The 16,113-nt window shown below is 47.9% G+C and overlaps 1 protein-coding gene across 3 annotated transcripts in view; it reads left to right on the top strand.

The window, feature by feature from the left end:
• ASRGL1 (asparaginase and isoaspartyl peptidase 1) overlaps positions 1-16,113 on the top strand; it is a 128,834-nt gene that overhangs the window by 47,907 nt on the left and 64,814 nt on the right. For all 3 annotated transcript variants that reach the window (XM_077487398.1, XM_077487397.1, XM_077487396.1), the window contains one exon: positions 14,911-15,053. In XM_077487398.1, coding sequence (XP_077343524.1) covers positions 14,911-15,053 — 143 coding nt within the window. The remainder of the gene's footprint in view (positions 1-14,910; positions 15,054-16,113) is intronic.

The raw sequence follows: 16,113 nt of genomic DNA on the forward strand, positions 1-16,113 counted from the left end.
CTGCAGCAGCACTAGCAAAGTCACACACATTGTACTTGACATATGGGCGTGTGTTATGTAAAATACTCTCAGAAACGTAGAAAGCACAAGGAGTCATGGAAACTGTAGTTCCCTGTGGGAGATGTAGGTACTAGAACAGTGGAAGGAAATGACATGCCAACTCTGCAGAACTCCTCCCACCATCACTAGCATTATCCAAGAGGGAAGGACCGGTGGAGATAGTAGAGACCCCTATATGGTAGTAAAATAATAAATTCAGTTATGTTTATTTCTATGTGAAACTTTCAGGTATTTATTTTAGGATTTACTAAAATGTGTAGGTTGCCTTTAGTTGTACTTTAAACGTTAGAGTGCAATATCTAAGATCATACCATGTCCTGAAGGAAAAAAAACACACACAGCCACATCCCAAACCATAAATTGAGACAGAAGAAGGCTGCTAAAGTAGCTGGCTACAGATGCCCGCACTCGTGAACACTATTTTTGAGTTGCGTGTCCTTCACGTCGTTGTCGGATGGTCTGATGCCCATGATGCCGCCTCTTGCCTATTTTGGTGGGGGTTGGGTGGTGATGTCAGTTGTTGTTTTGGATTGTAGCAAATAATACAAGTTTGGCACTAAATTCTTCTACAATGCTTCTGTGGTCTCCCTGATGAAGCAGCAGTAGGCTGTGAAACGCGTTGGATCAACCACTGAAATCTTGAGCATCAACACTTTTTTTCTGTTTTATAATAATATTATATAATACTTTTAAGGGTGTTGGTTCCCCTTCTTTTCTCTGTGGTTTTCAACTCCTGGCCTCAGGACCCACTAACAGGCCAGGTTTGCAAGATAACTGAAATAAATCGCAGTTGATATCATTTGCTGCTCAGTTATTGCAGTATTCTAGTCTGCATCTCCCAAGGTAATACTTAAAATCTGGTCTGTTAGTTAAATCCTGAGGACAGGAGTTGAGAACCACTGATCTAAACTTATACTTTACTATATAAAATTATATTAAACCGTCAGTTTTTCAATCACTTTCAGCAGCTGATTTAATCACTCACGGTGTATGCAGCATCTTTATTTTTTTAATACCTGCCTGTGGCAGACCTAGCCAGGACAGAGGCTTTTGGAGGGGACTGAAAGTTATCCTCTTGCCCACCGATCATGGGCCCTGCAACAACTGCGGAATTCCAGGGAGCTGGGGCACTTGGCCTCTCTCCCCAACAGTTAGCTGGAGAAAATGATGTAGGGAAGCTCCTACACCCAGCTGAACTTCTGGCAATGGAGCAGAGAGCTGCTAGCCTCTGCCCTCCACTAACAAACGATGGATTTCCTGCAAAAGTGGATAGGACTTCGGTCTCCACCTGTCTACCCCAGGGATGCTGGGCAGTTGGCCCAGATGCCCAACAGAATGGCAGAGTGAGCCCAGCAGCAATGTTTTCTCTCCAACAGCTGAAGGGGCTCCAGGGGGAAAGACCAGTCCACACCCCCCCCCCCCCAGCAGCGAGTATGTTCTATGAGAGAGGCAGAGGTTGGCTGGGTGAGTAATGCTCTGTTTGGAACAATTTGTTTGGGGTACTGTGTGGGTACAGGCATTGGATCACTTGAACTATGCACTAACTTCTGAGTCAACCCATCTGGGGTCTCCTCCTGTGCTAGTCTTCTGCCGAAAGGGGAGAAATGTGACAGACCTAGCCAGGACAGAGGCTTTTGGAGGGGACTGAATGTTAGCCTCTTGCCACCGATCATGGGCCCTGGCATTTGGAGGAACAGTGCTCTTTGTGAGCTGTATGCCTGGGGACCCTGGAGGTGGTGTTGCTTTGGATTCAAGTCCATATCCCCCCAAGACGCACAGACTCTGGGAACCCTTTCTATCCTATTGTTGTTTGTGTTAATTAACCCTGCTATTGTGAGGTTTTCTTGGATTTGCCCAAAGAGTATTCTTGGACTTCCAAGACTATTCTTGGTTGTTAATTCTGAACAATACGTGATCATTTCAAGACCTGATCACATTGACCTCCGGAGACGGAGACGGTGACCACCTAGATGACCACCTAGGCTACCTTAAGGGCTGTGTTAATTAACATGTTAATTATGTAATTGTCTTTTAAGTTGTTGCTATAGGGGAGGGGGGAGTATCCATGAGCAGCCCTACCTCATTATCTAATCCCTTGTGTTAAAAGTGTATAAAAAGGCTGTATTCTGTCCAATAAAGCATTCAAGGTTCTACAAGCTATTTTCGGCTAGACTTGTATTCAATGCACCTATAATAATATATCTCTCTGATGGTCAGTTTGGAGGAAGCACGCATATACTAGCGGAAGCACGCAAGTGGAGTGTGGGATATGATCCATCACACTGCCCTCGCTTGCCTATGGAGTTGTATCTTCCTATACTATGTGCATCAGTAGAAACCTACGTCCCTGACAACGTCATGTGACATCAGCCCATGCTCACCACAGGGATGTGCGGCAATCGCAGGCGCACTTAGTCACTGGGACATGGCGCGATACTGATCTTGGTAAAGAGCCGATGACGAGGCTTTTTACCCATGTGATCGGCTGTGTCCAATCACAGCTGAGCACATGTAAACAAGGAAGTGCCGTTTATCGGCTCTCCTCGTCTCACACAGTGCGAGTCGAGGAAAGCCGATCAGGAGCATCTCCTCACGGGGGAAACCTGTACAGATAATCAGGGCACTGATCAGTGATCTGATTATCAGTGCAGCCCCAACAGTACCCAGCAGTGATGCCAATCTGTGTCAATCAGTGAGGCCATTCTGTGGCCATCAGTGTGGCCCATCAGTGGCAGCCTATCGGTGCACATCCCTGAAGGAGAAAAATTCCAACATTTTCTGACTAACTAACAAACTTAATTTTTTTACATTTACTTTCCCTGCTGTATATCGTGACAACTTCTGCTTGGTCTGTACTGTACAGCGACACTGGTGGGGGGGGGGGGGGAGCAAGCTTGAAACATCCAATGAAGCCTACAGAGGTCACTGCAGGAAGATTTTATTTCATGTGGCAGAACTAAACCGACTGGACACTGTCCTGGTCACGTGTGCTAAAATTATGACTTCCAATATAAAATAAAACTTTATGTAAGCCATTATTTATTGTCTAAATTGAAAACTGTAATAAAATGAAAGCAGTGCTTATTTTCTTAGATGGGTGGAAGTTGAGTTTGTATGTCACACGAAGTGGCTAGCAGAGGAGAAGAAGCCCCTGTCAATTTCTGCTGGGGTCTCCAAACAATATGACACAGCAGATCACGTGGGGTGGAGAGAAGGGGAGAAGAAGCAAATCTCAATCTTCTGGAGCCGCCCCACAATCTGACAAGAAGACATGGGCTGACTTCCAGAGACCAAATGAAAGTGAAAGGCTGGACCTTCAGAGCGCATGCGCTGGTGACGTCACTGGCTGCAAGGTGAAGATCTCCTAAACGTGCAAGTTTTAGGAGATATTCACAGTATCTACAGGTAAATCTTATAGGCTTACCTGTAGGTTCAAGTGGTAAAACTAAGTGTAGCCCCTGGTACTAAACTGGGACTATAATGTAATTTTAGTTTTTGGCTGGGCTCTAGGCAGCTCAATTAGGTTTTGCATTTCTGAGTCACCAGTAGGTGTCACTGGTACCACACGCCAATATGAGATAGTATAACTAGGTTGAGTTATGAATATTTATTTCTCTTCCAGCCAGCGCAGTAGGAGGTTCTTGGCCACTGGTGCATTCTGGGAGAGGATATATATTTGGACGGGGCCATGTGCTTGCTCTCTTCCCTCAGGCCCTCCTGGCCTGAGCATGTGCTGCTGAAGTGAGCTCTGCAAGTAGGCTCAGAAGCCTGTCTGGGGCCAAACGTGCTTACAGTGCTGCTCGGTCAGCTTAAAGGTTCTGACACTGTGAAGCTGGATCTTGTTCTACATTTAAAGCTGTGTTTGCAGTATCGCTGGGTCGGCTTAAAGGTTCTAGCACTGTGAAGCTGTTCTTTTTTTTTCCGATCTGAGTAGTCTGTAAGTTATCTGCTACTGGTATCTGAGGCCCCTTACCCTCTCTCCTACTACCTACTTTCAAGTTCCACATTAAAGCTTTGAAAAGATCAAAAGTGACTGGTGCCCAATTTCTGTTCAAAACTCCCCATTATAGCCACGGACACAACCCTTGGGTAAATGCTAGCTTGCGCCATGCCTCTGGAGGTGACACCCTGTCTTTAGTAGACCCAGGATAGGGTTGCCACCTCTTCCCTTTAAAACCAAAAGAATATTAATTACGCATGTTCTGTTTCTAATTAACCACTTGCTGACCAGCCGCCGTCATTATTCTGCGTCAGGTTAGCACAATCCCGCGAACCGTTGTAGCTGCACATCGGCTCCTTTAAGCGGGATAGCAGGCGCGCGCATGCACCCGCTGCACTGTGGGGTGCTGATGCTTTTGACCGGTGATCGCGATGACCGCCGGCCACACGTGATCATGGGCACGAGAGGCAGAACAGGGACGTGTGTGTGTGTGTGTGTGTGTGTGTGTGCACACAAATCCCTGTTCTGTGAGGAGAGAAGATGCAGATCGTGAGTTTCTAATGGCTAGGAACCACGATCTGTCATCTCCTATAGTCAGTTCCCTCCCCTTACAGTTAGAACACGCACTAGGGAATACAGTTAACCCTTTGATCGCCCCCTAGTGTTAACTCCTTCCCTGCGAGTGACAGCTATACAGTAATCAGTGCATTTCTATAGCACTGATCACTGTATAATTGTCAATCGTTCCAAAAATGTGTCAAAAGTGTCCAATGTGTCCGCCATAATGTCACAGTCCCAATAAAAATCAAAGATCGCTGCCATTACTAACGGTAGTAAAAATTTAAAAAAAGCCACAAATCTATCCCCTATTTTGTAAACGCTATAACTTTTGCGCAAACCAATCAATATACACTTATTGTGTTTCTTTTACCCAAATATGTATAACAGTACATATCGGTCTAAACTGAGAAAAAATTAGCTTTTTTTAAAAAAAAAATTGAGGCTATTTATTATAGCAAAAAGTACAAAATGTTTTTTTTTTATCAAATACCACCAAAAGAAAGCTCTATTTGTGGGGAAAAAAGGACGTCAATTTTGTTTTGGGTACAGCGTTGCACGAACGCGCAATTGTCAGTTAAAGATTTCCCCTCTTTTGCTTTTCTGGGGACAACCCAACATTTGGGATTTTCTTTTACTTTCGCTTTGAATGATAATGGTAAAAAGCACAAATAGGGGGTGTGGCTAAGGAATGGCCGAGCAAGGCAGCTTTTTTCCGGAGCTCCCGGTCCACGGCCTCATGCCCCGGCGATCGCAGCCTTTTCTACCGGCATGAGCTCATCCAAGAAGCACCGGACACGGGGAGCGACACGTGGGACCCCTCACAGCAAATCTGCCGGTTCGTTCCGCCGCTACTTCGGGAGCAGCGAGGGATCTCCGCCGGGAGCGGCTGCGGCGTCTCCACGAGGCACCTTACAGGCCTCACCGCAGCGGTCGTGTATGGCGCCCTCAGGCTCACTCCAGCCCGACGAAGAGACACCTCCGGTGTACTGCATGGCAGAAGCGGAGCAGGGAGAAGAGGTGATGCCTGCCCCGGTGGCTCCTACACCCTCCATGCTGGACCAGGACATTAGAGACATGCTCCAGGCCCTCCCAACACAATCTGCAATTGAGGCATTGATCCTGCGCCTGGAGGAAACACACAGGAGGGACATTCAGGAGGTCCGGGGGGAGGTCTCCAGCATAGCAGAGCGCGTGTCCACAGGGGAGACATCCCTTACATCCTTGGAGGCCAGGGTTTCCGCTCTGGAGCAGTCGCGGGACCAACACCGGGATACCGCCATCTCCCTCCAACTACACATGGAGGACCTGGAAGACCGGAGCTGCCGCAACAACCTGCGGCTCCGGGGGGTCCCGGAGGCAGCGGGTCCGGAGGATGTGAGTGAAGTGGTTAGAGGTGTCTTGCGCGGTGCTCGGTGATCCGGAGGTGGCGGTGGCCTTGGACAGGGCGCACAGAGCCCTCGGCCCGAGATCGGCTGACCCGGACAGACCGCGGGACATTGTGTGCAGGCTACACCGCTACACACAAAAGGAATCCATCCTGAGACGCGCCTGGGAGCACGGTGATGTGGAGGTAAATGGCGCGAGCATCCGTATCCTGCAGGACCTGTCCTGCTCTACGTTGCGACGGAGGGCCCTTCTTAGACCGCTCCTGGACCTGGCCAGGCAGCTCGGCTACACATATCGCTGGGAGTATCCCCTGTCAGTCATGTTCCGCAAGGACGTTGGAGGTTTCACCCTACAGACGGCCGCCGATCTGCCGGCTCTTTTTCGGTTTCTGGGAGCGGAGCCTATTCCGGTTCCGGACTGGCTACAGCTGCTTCCGCGGCAGCTGGGTAGATCAGGCGCATCGGTCAACCGGGGCCCCCAGCCCCCCCGCCAGCAACTAGGCCGTCGGCGGCACCGATCTGCTTCAGGAGGCGCTCCACGTGAGTAGGCCATGGGCCGCCCTCTCCTGACACTCATCCCACTTCCATAAGGCAGGAACAGCACTGGCATAGGTGGTAGGAGCACTCTGCACTAGTTTTGCTTATGCCCTTGACTCCTTTACTATCGAATCTTCTTATGGACACACCCCAATCCCCCTTGCCAGTCGATCACCCCATTAGCTACGTGGGGTTCCCCCCCAGAGACCCACAGTGGCCACACTGGAATGTGCGGGTGACACGGGCTTCTGGCCACATTTCCGGACAGGACTCTTTTTTGTATGTGCATTGTTTGCTTTTTGAGCCCCGGCATCCTGGCCAGAACAAACAGTCCCGTGCCGTCATGGGTTTACCATGGCTAGATGTCACCATTGCCACCCATTTTGCCCTGGGCAGGGATGCGCTTCACTGACTCTATGGCCCTTCTTTTTTCTTAAGCCACGGTCCGGAGGAGCACATTGCCGGCCCTGACTATAATTTGACTGGGGGAGAAGATCCGGCTGGGACTCCCTGACACAGGTCAACCAACCTCAGGCTCGTTAGCAGGTCCTCCATTTGCAGGAACTTTTTACACCCCAGTACAGACGGAGCAGATGAGATTTCTACCACGGGGGACTTGTTGTCTGCACATAGCAAGCAATTTACTTGTGGGGGAAAACACAGGGTTTTGTGTTGACCTGATACCTTTTTTTTTTGCACTGGGGGAGGAGGGGAGAACCACGGGTTTGCCAGAGAGCCTTTGAAGGCCTTTACACCTGCCTGGGCACCTTACCTGATAGTATTGGGGAGGGGGGTTCTCCTCTACATTGACCTATGCCTCAGCACCAGAGCATGCGTTCTGGAGGGTGTGGGATTGCTTGGTGGGGCGGGTGGCCGCGGCGGAGACACGCATCCGGATGGACTTAGGGTTCGGCGCCGGGTGCTGGTGTCCCTCTGCGGCTTCCGCTTCTGCGGGGCGGTCCCTCATGGTCCGTGTGGCCTCCTGCCATTGGTAGTTTACCTCCCGCCTTGCTATACCTGATGGCGCAGAGGCCAATATAGGTAAATGCTAACTTGTCCTTAATTTTTGCTTTTTCTTGTTATGCCGGTTTCTATAGTTGTCTTTATTTCTTTTAGCATGTGGTTGTAGGTTGCCGGGGGTGGGGTACCGCGCAGGACCGGGAGTTCACCTCTACAACTCGGTTCACCCCAGCTCCCACTTAGGTTTACGCTCGGTAACCAGAGGTAGCTCTGGAGAGCGTTGCAGCCGACTAGGCTAATTTAGTTTTTCCGTTTGGCCGCACAGTTCTGTGACGGCCCCATACCCCTCACATATTTTACTTACGCCCCCCCCCCCCCTTCCCTGATACTTCCCATTTATTATAACTTACTCCCATCCCCCCTCCCCCTTGTTTTTGTTTTTATTTTCTCCTTCTCCCCTCCCTCCCCCCCCATTCCCCTCCCCTGACTTGGTACTCTTTCGCTTATAGCGATGGATTCTCTCCACATAATCTCAGTCAACGCAAAGGGTCTTAATATACCTGAAAAACGTAGGATTCTTATACACGACATGCGCCGTGCCAAAGCGGATGTGGTGTATATACAGGAAACTCATTTCAGGGACAGTAGTCTGCCATTACTTAAAAGTCAACATTTTCCACTGGCATACCACTCCAAATATACTGCGGCCAAATCTAGGGGGGTGACGATCCTAATCTCGGCGAGGGTGCCGTGGACATTGATAGACTCCCAGACAGATGAGGAGGGACTCTTCCTGTATTTAAAGGGTATGATTGGGGGGAGGAAGGTCACGCTAGCAAACCTTTATGCCCCAAACGACCGTCAGGATGTATTCCTTCGCAAAAGACTGGAACACCTTCAGCGTTTTGCTGACGGCCAGTTAATAGTTGGGGGCGACTTGAACATCCCCCTCAACCCTATAGAAGACACTTCTTCGGGTACATCTACTACCACGAGAGACATGCGCAAACGTATAGGCCTATCCTTACATTCGGCACAACTGATAGACGTCTGGCGAATTCTCCATCCGGGGGGAACGCGACTACACATTCTTCTCAAAACCACACCAGACTTACTCACGCCTGGACTATTTTCTGATACCACACAGACAACTGCACACAGTGGCGTACACTTCCATAGGGTCGATTACGTGGTCTGACCACGCCCCGATCAGCATGCAGTATAATTTGTCAGACAAACATACGCACCCTCAAACGCAGTGGCGCCTTAATGAGAGTTTGCTACAAGACCCCGTAGTTCTGGCAGATGTGATCAAGGAAATAGGCCATTACTTTGTCACAAACAACACCCCAGACAGTGACATGGGCGTAGTATGGGAAGCCCATAAGGCAGTGATCAGGGGGGTCCTCATAACACACGGGGCCAGACTGAAGAGAGAGAGGACTGAAAAATTGAACTCCCTACTTGCTAGGCTCCATGCTACGGAACAGACGCATAAAACAGCTCCGTCTCGAGCCCTTGGCGTAGAATTAGACGTTATCCGCTCACAAATAAATGACCTCCTTCAGTATAGAGCTAAAGCAGCTCTACAGAAATGTAGGCGAACGGTGTACGAATCGGGCAACAAATGTGGGCGACATCTCGCTCAGACCTTAAAAACACAACGTATGGCGTCCTATGTCTCACATATCATGACCCCATCGGGACAAAAACGGTCGTTACCTCTACAGATCTCCCAGGAGTTCAAGAACTATTACAGCTCACTGTACAACTTGTCCGGGTCGCCGCCATCCCCCGCCGCTGTCTCACAATATCTTGCTGACTCCAAAATGCCATCCCTATCACCGGAAATACGTGACTCCCTGGAGGGGCCCATTACGTTGACGGAAGTACAATCGGCCTTGAAGAGTGCGAAACTGGGCAAAGCGCCAGGCCCAGACGGGTTGACACTCGCCTACTATAAGACCCTGTTTCCATGTTTGGGTGGCCCCCTAGTGGATCTCTTTAATGGGCTGGGGACGGCGACCAGATTGCACGACACCACTCTGCAGGCGCATATTTCGGTCATACCCAAAGAGGGCAAGGACCTGTCCCAATGCGGGAGCTATCGCCCGATCTCCCCCCTGAACTCGGACCTGAAACTTTTCACCAAAATTCTGGGCACGAGGCTGCAACAACACCTTCCTCAGTTGATCCACATGGACCAGGTAGGTTTTGTTCCATCTAGAGAGGCAAGGGACAACACTACGAAAGTCCTTAACCTGCTCCATATAGCCTCCAAGACCCAGACCCCGAGTGTGTTTCTGGGCACGGATGCCGAGAAGGCATTCGATCGGGTTGAGTGGTCATTTATGTTTGATACACTAAAATATGCTGGCCTCGGAGACAAAATGCTACGTTGGATTTCAGCAGTTTACACAAAGCCATCAGCAAGGGTACGAGTGAATGGGATACTTTCTGATGTCTTCCCTATTACGAACGGCACTCGACAGGGTTGCCCCCTGTCCTCCTTGCTGTTCGCTCTGACCTTAGAACCCTTTTTATGCCATGTTCGTAATAACGCTGCAATCACGAGAATAGGGACCAAGGAGGCTCGGCATAAGGTGTCTGCTTATGCCGATGACCTTATGTTCTCCTTGGCAGACCCTGAGACTTCTCTTAAGACCCTTATGCAGGAGTTTCATGTTTATGGCCAACTATCTAACCTTCGGATTAATTTCTCCAAGTCCGAAGCAATGGGGGTGGGGATACCACACGCCCGCCTACAACGTCTAAAGGGCTCTTTTAAACTGAAATGGTCAGATACTGCCCTGAAATATCTGGGCACTTTTATTCCCCCTTCCATATCGCATCTTTATAAACTTAACTCTCCCCCTTTACTGAAATCGGTACAGAAACTTCTGGATAGTTGGGAGGGCGGTATGCACTCCTGGCTAGGCCGGTGTAATATTCTTAAAATGTCGATACTGCCAAAATTCCTCTATCTATTCCAGGCCCTTCCGATCCACATCCCCAGAGCCTTTTTTGGGCAGGTTCATTCGCTTTTCACCCGCTTCTTGTGGGCGGGCAAACGTCCACGCCTACACAGGAAAATACTATCCAACCCCAAACATCGAGGGGGTTTAGCACTCCCGGAGATTCGGAAGTACTATCATGCCACCCACCTCAGTAGACTCCTAGACTGGTGTCGCCATAAAGACACCAAACTGTGGACGCAGTTAGAGCAGGACCAATTTGAAGTACCCCTGGCAGGCAGTCCGTGGTGCTACGGAGACTTGCCTTCTGAGCTTAGACGTCACCCCCTGATAGGCAATACTGCGAAGATTTGCTCGCTCCTCTTGACTGACCCGGAACTGTCGACACCTGACTCGCCGGTGCGACCTGTAATTGGCCATCCGAATTTCACCCCAGGACTCAGAGACAAACGTTTTCGGGACCTTGGTAGGCAAGGTCTTTTCCAAGCGTCCCATTTTAGTGTAATGGGTAGGTGGAAGACATACGCGGAACTGACGGACCCCGGGGGCCCATACCACCTAGACTTCCTGCGGGCTTCCCAGCTTACCCACTTTCTTAAGAACATGCCGCCACCACCCAATGACTCACGGAGACCCCTTACTAACCTAGAAAAGCTCTGCACGGAGAGCAGGACCCTCACCCACGCATTGTCCATAACATATGCAATGTTGATTGAACCTCCAAAAGATTTCCAGCCCCCGTATCTTGCTTAGTGGGAAGGAGACCTAGCGGTTACCTTCACGGACACTCAGAAGCAACAAATACTTAACTTCACCCACAAGTCCTCACTATGCACCAGGCAACAGGAAACAAACTTTAAAATTCTCTCACGCTGGTACAAAACTCCCGCTCTTTTACATAAGATCTTCCCGACGGCCTCGGACAGATGCTGGAGGTGCCACTCAGACGAGGGCACCCTCCTGCATATATTCTGGTCCTGTCCCCGTTTGTACAATTTCTGGGGAGAGGTGTGGCGTATTACCCAGACATTCACTGACAGAGTGGTGCCGTTTTCACCAGCCTATTTTCTTTTCCACGTGACGGATATACCTTCCCGGAAATATGGCAGATCTGTGATACGGCACCTTCTGGATGCAGCTAAGACGTGCATACCTCTCAACTGGAAATCCCCGAACCCACCAACTACTGCCCAATGGCTACATAAAGCGGATGACATTAGCCGACTGGAGGACTTGATCCTCACTAGCCAGCACCGACAGGAAACATATTCTAAAACGTGGCAGGCGTGGAATGCCTTCAAGTATTCTACTGAAGGCCGTGCTCTCAGGAGAGTTGACTGACAACCTTTTCAGAATAATGACACTGTACCCACCCTCCCCACCCTCCCCTTTTCTATTTGTATTTCCCCCCCCCCTTTTTTTATCCCCCCCTTCTAATGACCCGACCCGTCTTGCCCTGCTGCACCCCTCCCCCGCGGACCTATTCCGGTTCTTTAGTAACTTTAGGGGAAACCCTGGAGGGAGAATTTAGGATAAAAAAAGAAAAAAGGCAAGACCACGTTTACAGGGACAGACGCGTTGCTGCTCCCCTCACCTAGACAGGCCACACCCCTTCCCAGAGGAGACGGTACCGGCCGTGGGAATCATACGTGTCTAAATAGCCTTACACTCTAGACCCACCTAATGGTGAAGTCTTAGTGATGAGCGTTCTGTCTGAATTGGTATAGATATATTGCCGTTTGTTTAACTACAGTTGTACTGTTGTCTATACTGTTGTTTGTTCTGATCCCTGTATACTGGTCTTGTATTAAATAAAAAATTTGAAAAAAAAAAAGCACAAATAGTTGGTGAATCTCCCTGACGGGGACACAGAACGCAATAAAAATTGACACATGTGCCAATCCCTCTCCACTGTCAAAAAAAAGTTTCCCATTTAGTTGTACTTTAACCCCATTCCATCTTTAAATACATGAATTTTAAACAGGAATCAGTGGCGGCTAGGGGGGATGTTTGAAATTCAGCTTTGACAAATGGTTTTCCTGACTGATGATAAACGTGTGAAGTCTGTCCCCTTTAGAAAATCTGTAACTAACCTGTCCTGTTAGTTAAAGATGCTTATTTGAGAATGCAGTCCTCCATGATCTTTTATATAATGCCCTTTTGACCATGTTTAAACTTACCAATAGTTAGTTATAACATGAAACATGTTAACATTTACCAACCCCTCACCCTAAATCTGCCCACCTCCTACTTCTCTGGATTGCAGGGTTCTTCTTCCTGCAGCATGCTGCTATCTTTTGAATTCGATGTGGCTGTGTGTGGCTCCAACCACATATCTACTTTATCCATTTGCATCCATTCACAGGAATCGGTGAATGTAGGACTAAAAGGCCTACCTTCCCCTGGTAAAAGGACACATAGACCTCAATGAAGCACAATGACATCATCACATTTGTAGTCCATTGATTACTTCCTTCAAACCCATAACTGGAGCTCAGTACCTCCAAATGGACCCAGGGTGAGAGAACAGCCAGCAGGAGCCTGTGCATTGCACCCCCAATCCGATGATTGTGTCTGCAATGCTGCAGGCTTTAATTTCCCTCTTTTTTTCAAACAGTGTACTATGTCTATAAGACGTTGAGTGACATTAAAGTGGTTGTGGTTGTAACATCTTTTAATGGTAGCTCCCCTCCACCCCCCCCCCCCAATACTTAAAGCCTGATCGTGATCTATCCCTGTGCATATCTGCAGTGGGGGGGGGGGCAATCCGGGCTGTGTGTCGGAATAGACGCAAACAGCCCAGCTCGGGATCGAGCACGCATGAGTGTCCTCATAGAAAGGCGTTTCCTATGGAGGCCCTTGGTGGGTGGAGGAGCCAGGGGGACCCCACAAGAGGAAGATTTGGGTTACTCTGTGCAAAACCACTGCACAGAGCAGGCAAGTATGACATATTTGTTCTTTTAATGGTAAAAAAAAAAAACTTTAATGTGAGGGAGATGGTGTACCTGTCTTTGCAAATCCTGTTTTTGTGTTTCATGCTATGGTGTTTCTCAGGAATAAACAGTAGGGCAGTGTTTGTTTTAGCCCTTGTACACACGGTCGGAGATTCCGACAACCAAATCCGTCGGATTTTGTCTGAAACTGTTGCATACACACGGTCGGACAAAGTTGTCTGAAAATCCGACGTGATTACGTTATTTCGTTACAACGGGACTACGTTCACGCTAGTAGCCAATAGCTTTGGTGTAGGAATTTGATCTAAGCATGCGTGGCACTTTGTCCGATCGGAATTCTCTACACATGATCGAAGTATGTCCGATCGGAGCATTTTACCAACAAGTTGGAAAACTTGGTCCGTCTGATACTCCGACGGAAACAGTCCGATGTAGACCACACACAGTCGGAATATCTGACAAAACGGTCCGATCAGACACATTCCATCGGAATCTCCGACCGTGTGTACAAGGGCTAAGAAAGAAAAAAACTTACTAAAAAAAGTTTACATTGCATTCTGTAATTTTGTCCATTTTAAAATTATGTGCCTGGTACAAAGCATGGTAAATGTATTACACATGGGAAAAGAGATGCTAGGAAAAAAATAACAAACAACAAATGGGAAAGAAAATAAAAAAATTGGCATTTTGTTTGCTGGTAAGGCTTCTTTAACTGGTGTCATATGTAGATTAAAGGTTACACCTTTGATCTACATATGAATGAAATGGTAAATAAGATGTAGTAATTCATGTTACCCAATGACACCCGAAGACTATCTGCAAGTGCCACATTGCATCGAAGCGGCTGCATTTTGACTGTGTAATGCAAAGAAATACCTAGCTGTCATTTTGACAGTGGGTAATTGCCAATAATTGCCAATAATAGTTTCAAAATCAGGGGGAGAGGAGCTGAATTTAGAAGATGCACCTTAGAAACCTTAAAGTTTCTTTTTAGTTTTTCTGCTGAGTTTTTCCTTCAGGTTAACCAAAACCATGTAGTGCAAGGGCCTGCCTGACTGCATACAAATTGAAACTCTTACAGGTTGCACTTACTGTACCTCCTGAAACCTTAGGCTGTTCCTTCTACACTATAGCTGGATGGAGCCTAAGGTTTCAGGAGGTAAGTGCAACCTGTGAGGTTTACTCACTTATAAACATGACCCTATGACCCTATTGTCTCCATGGATACCGACAAAGGTGACCACCTTCGTTCTGCAGCAGCATTACCATTGGAGAATACCACAGAGGTAAGTCTTGACGCTATTTGAAAAAAGCTTTCCTTCAAAGAAATATTACGTTAAAAAAAGCAGGAAAGTGGCTAACAAACAGCTGCCATGCATTAACTTATACAATAGTAATAGTTGTAAATCTAGTGCTTATACTGTGCTTATACTTTGCCTTAGATTTTAAGATAAGTGATAACAGAAATGATTTCCTCTCTGAGCATATAATCCCAAAGTCAGTCTTTTGTCTGTTAACCTTTGTTATTATTTCTTTAGGCCATGGATCTGTTTTGAATGAAGAGGGAGAAGTTGAGATGGATGCTATTATCATGGATGGCAAGGATTTATCCTCGGGAGCTGTCTCTGCAGTCAGATGTATTTCTAACCCAATAAAACTTGCCCGCCTTGTAATGGAAAAGGTATTTTAACAAAAATAATGTAATGGATGTATGTCATATCTGGCTAAGCTGTGTGCTTATCTTTCTCAAATCACTGGCATGGATAGCATCATTTAAATATACTCAAATTATTAAACAGCTCTTTGACTAGTTTAAGTGCGCACCTTTTTAATAACCTGATCTCCTGGACCTTATTTACCCCCTTGATGTATTTAAAGCTTTCAATCATGTCTCCCCTTTCCCTTCTTTCCTCCAAACTGTACACATTAAGTTCCTGAAGTCATTCTTGATATGTTTTATCCTCCAGACCTTCCACCATTTTGTTACCTGTCTCTGTACTCATTCTATTTTATCAATATGTTTCTGTAAGTGAGGTCTAGAACTGAGGTCTCAATAAAGATCTATATAGTGGAATCGGGACCTCCTTCCTCCTGCTGGTGATGTATCCTAGAATTTTATTCACTTTTCCCACTGCCTGGTCACACTGTTTTCTCATTTTGCAATCATCTGAAATAAGTACCCCCCAATCTTTTTCTTCTGTAGTGCTGGCTAACACTGTACTCCCACTGTTGTACTCTCTAAAGATTTTTTTTCCCTTGGTTTATTAATTTACATTTAGAAACATTAAACTGCAGTCCCCACTGCTTTGACCAATCTTCCAGCAATGCCAAATCATGTTCCATGTTAGACACCTCCAGGCATGGGCGTAGTAGAAGGGGTTGCAAGGGTAGTAATTGTGACCCTGCTCCTGCTTCAGGGGGGCCCGTGCAGCCTCCCTCTGACATTAAGCTTTATATCACTGTAACTGTGTGGGTGGCGGAATCACATGAGGGGCCGGTATATGATGGGCCAGACCACTCCTGGTGCTAGGTGGGAGCCTATGAGTGGAGGAGGCAAGTCATCTGCACAAAACGTAACATGCTGCTGCCTCTCAGCCCCATGTCCTCCCTATCCCTGCCCCTCTGTGAGCTGGTCCCACTCCTCATCTCCTGACCTCTTGCTCCAGGTCAATCCCTGCTGATGTCACCTCGCTCTTCTTATTGCCCCCCCCCCCCCCCCACCTGTCCTCACTGATGGTGGG

This window comes from Lithobates pipiens, unplaced genomic scaffold (genome assembly GCF_037356315.1).
Source record: "Lithobates pipiens isolate NorthernLeopardFrog02 unplaced genomic scaffold, aLitPip1_a1.2 Scaffold_18, whole genome shotgun sequence".
Classification (NCBI taxonomy): Eukaryota; Metazoa; Chordata; class Amphibia; order Anura; family Ranidae; genus Lithobates; species Lithobates pipiens.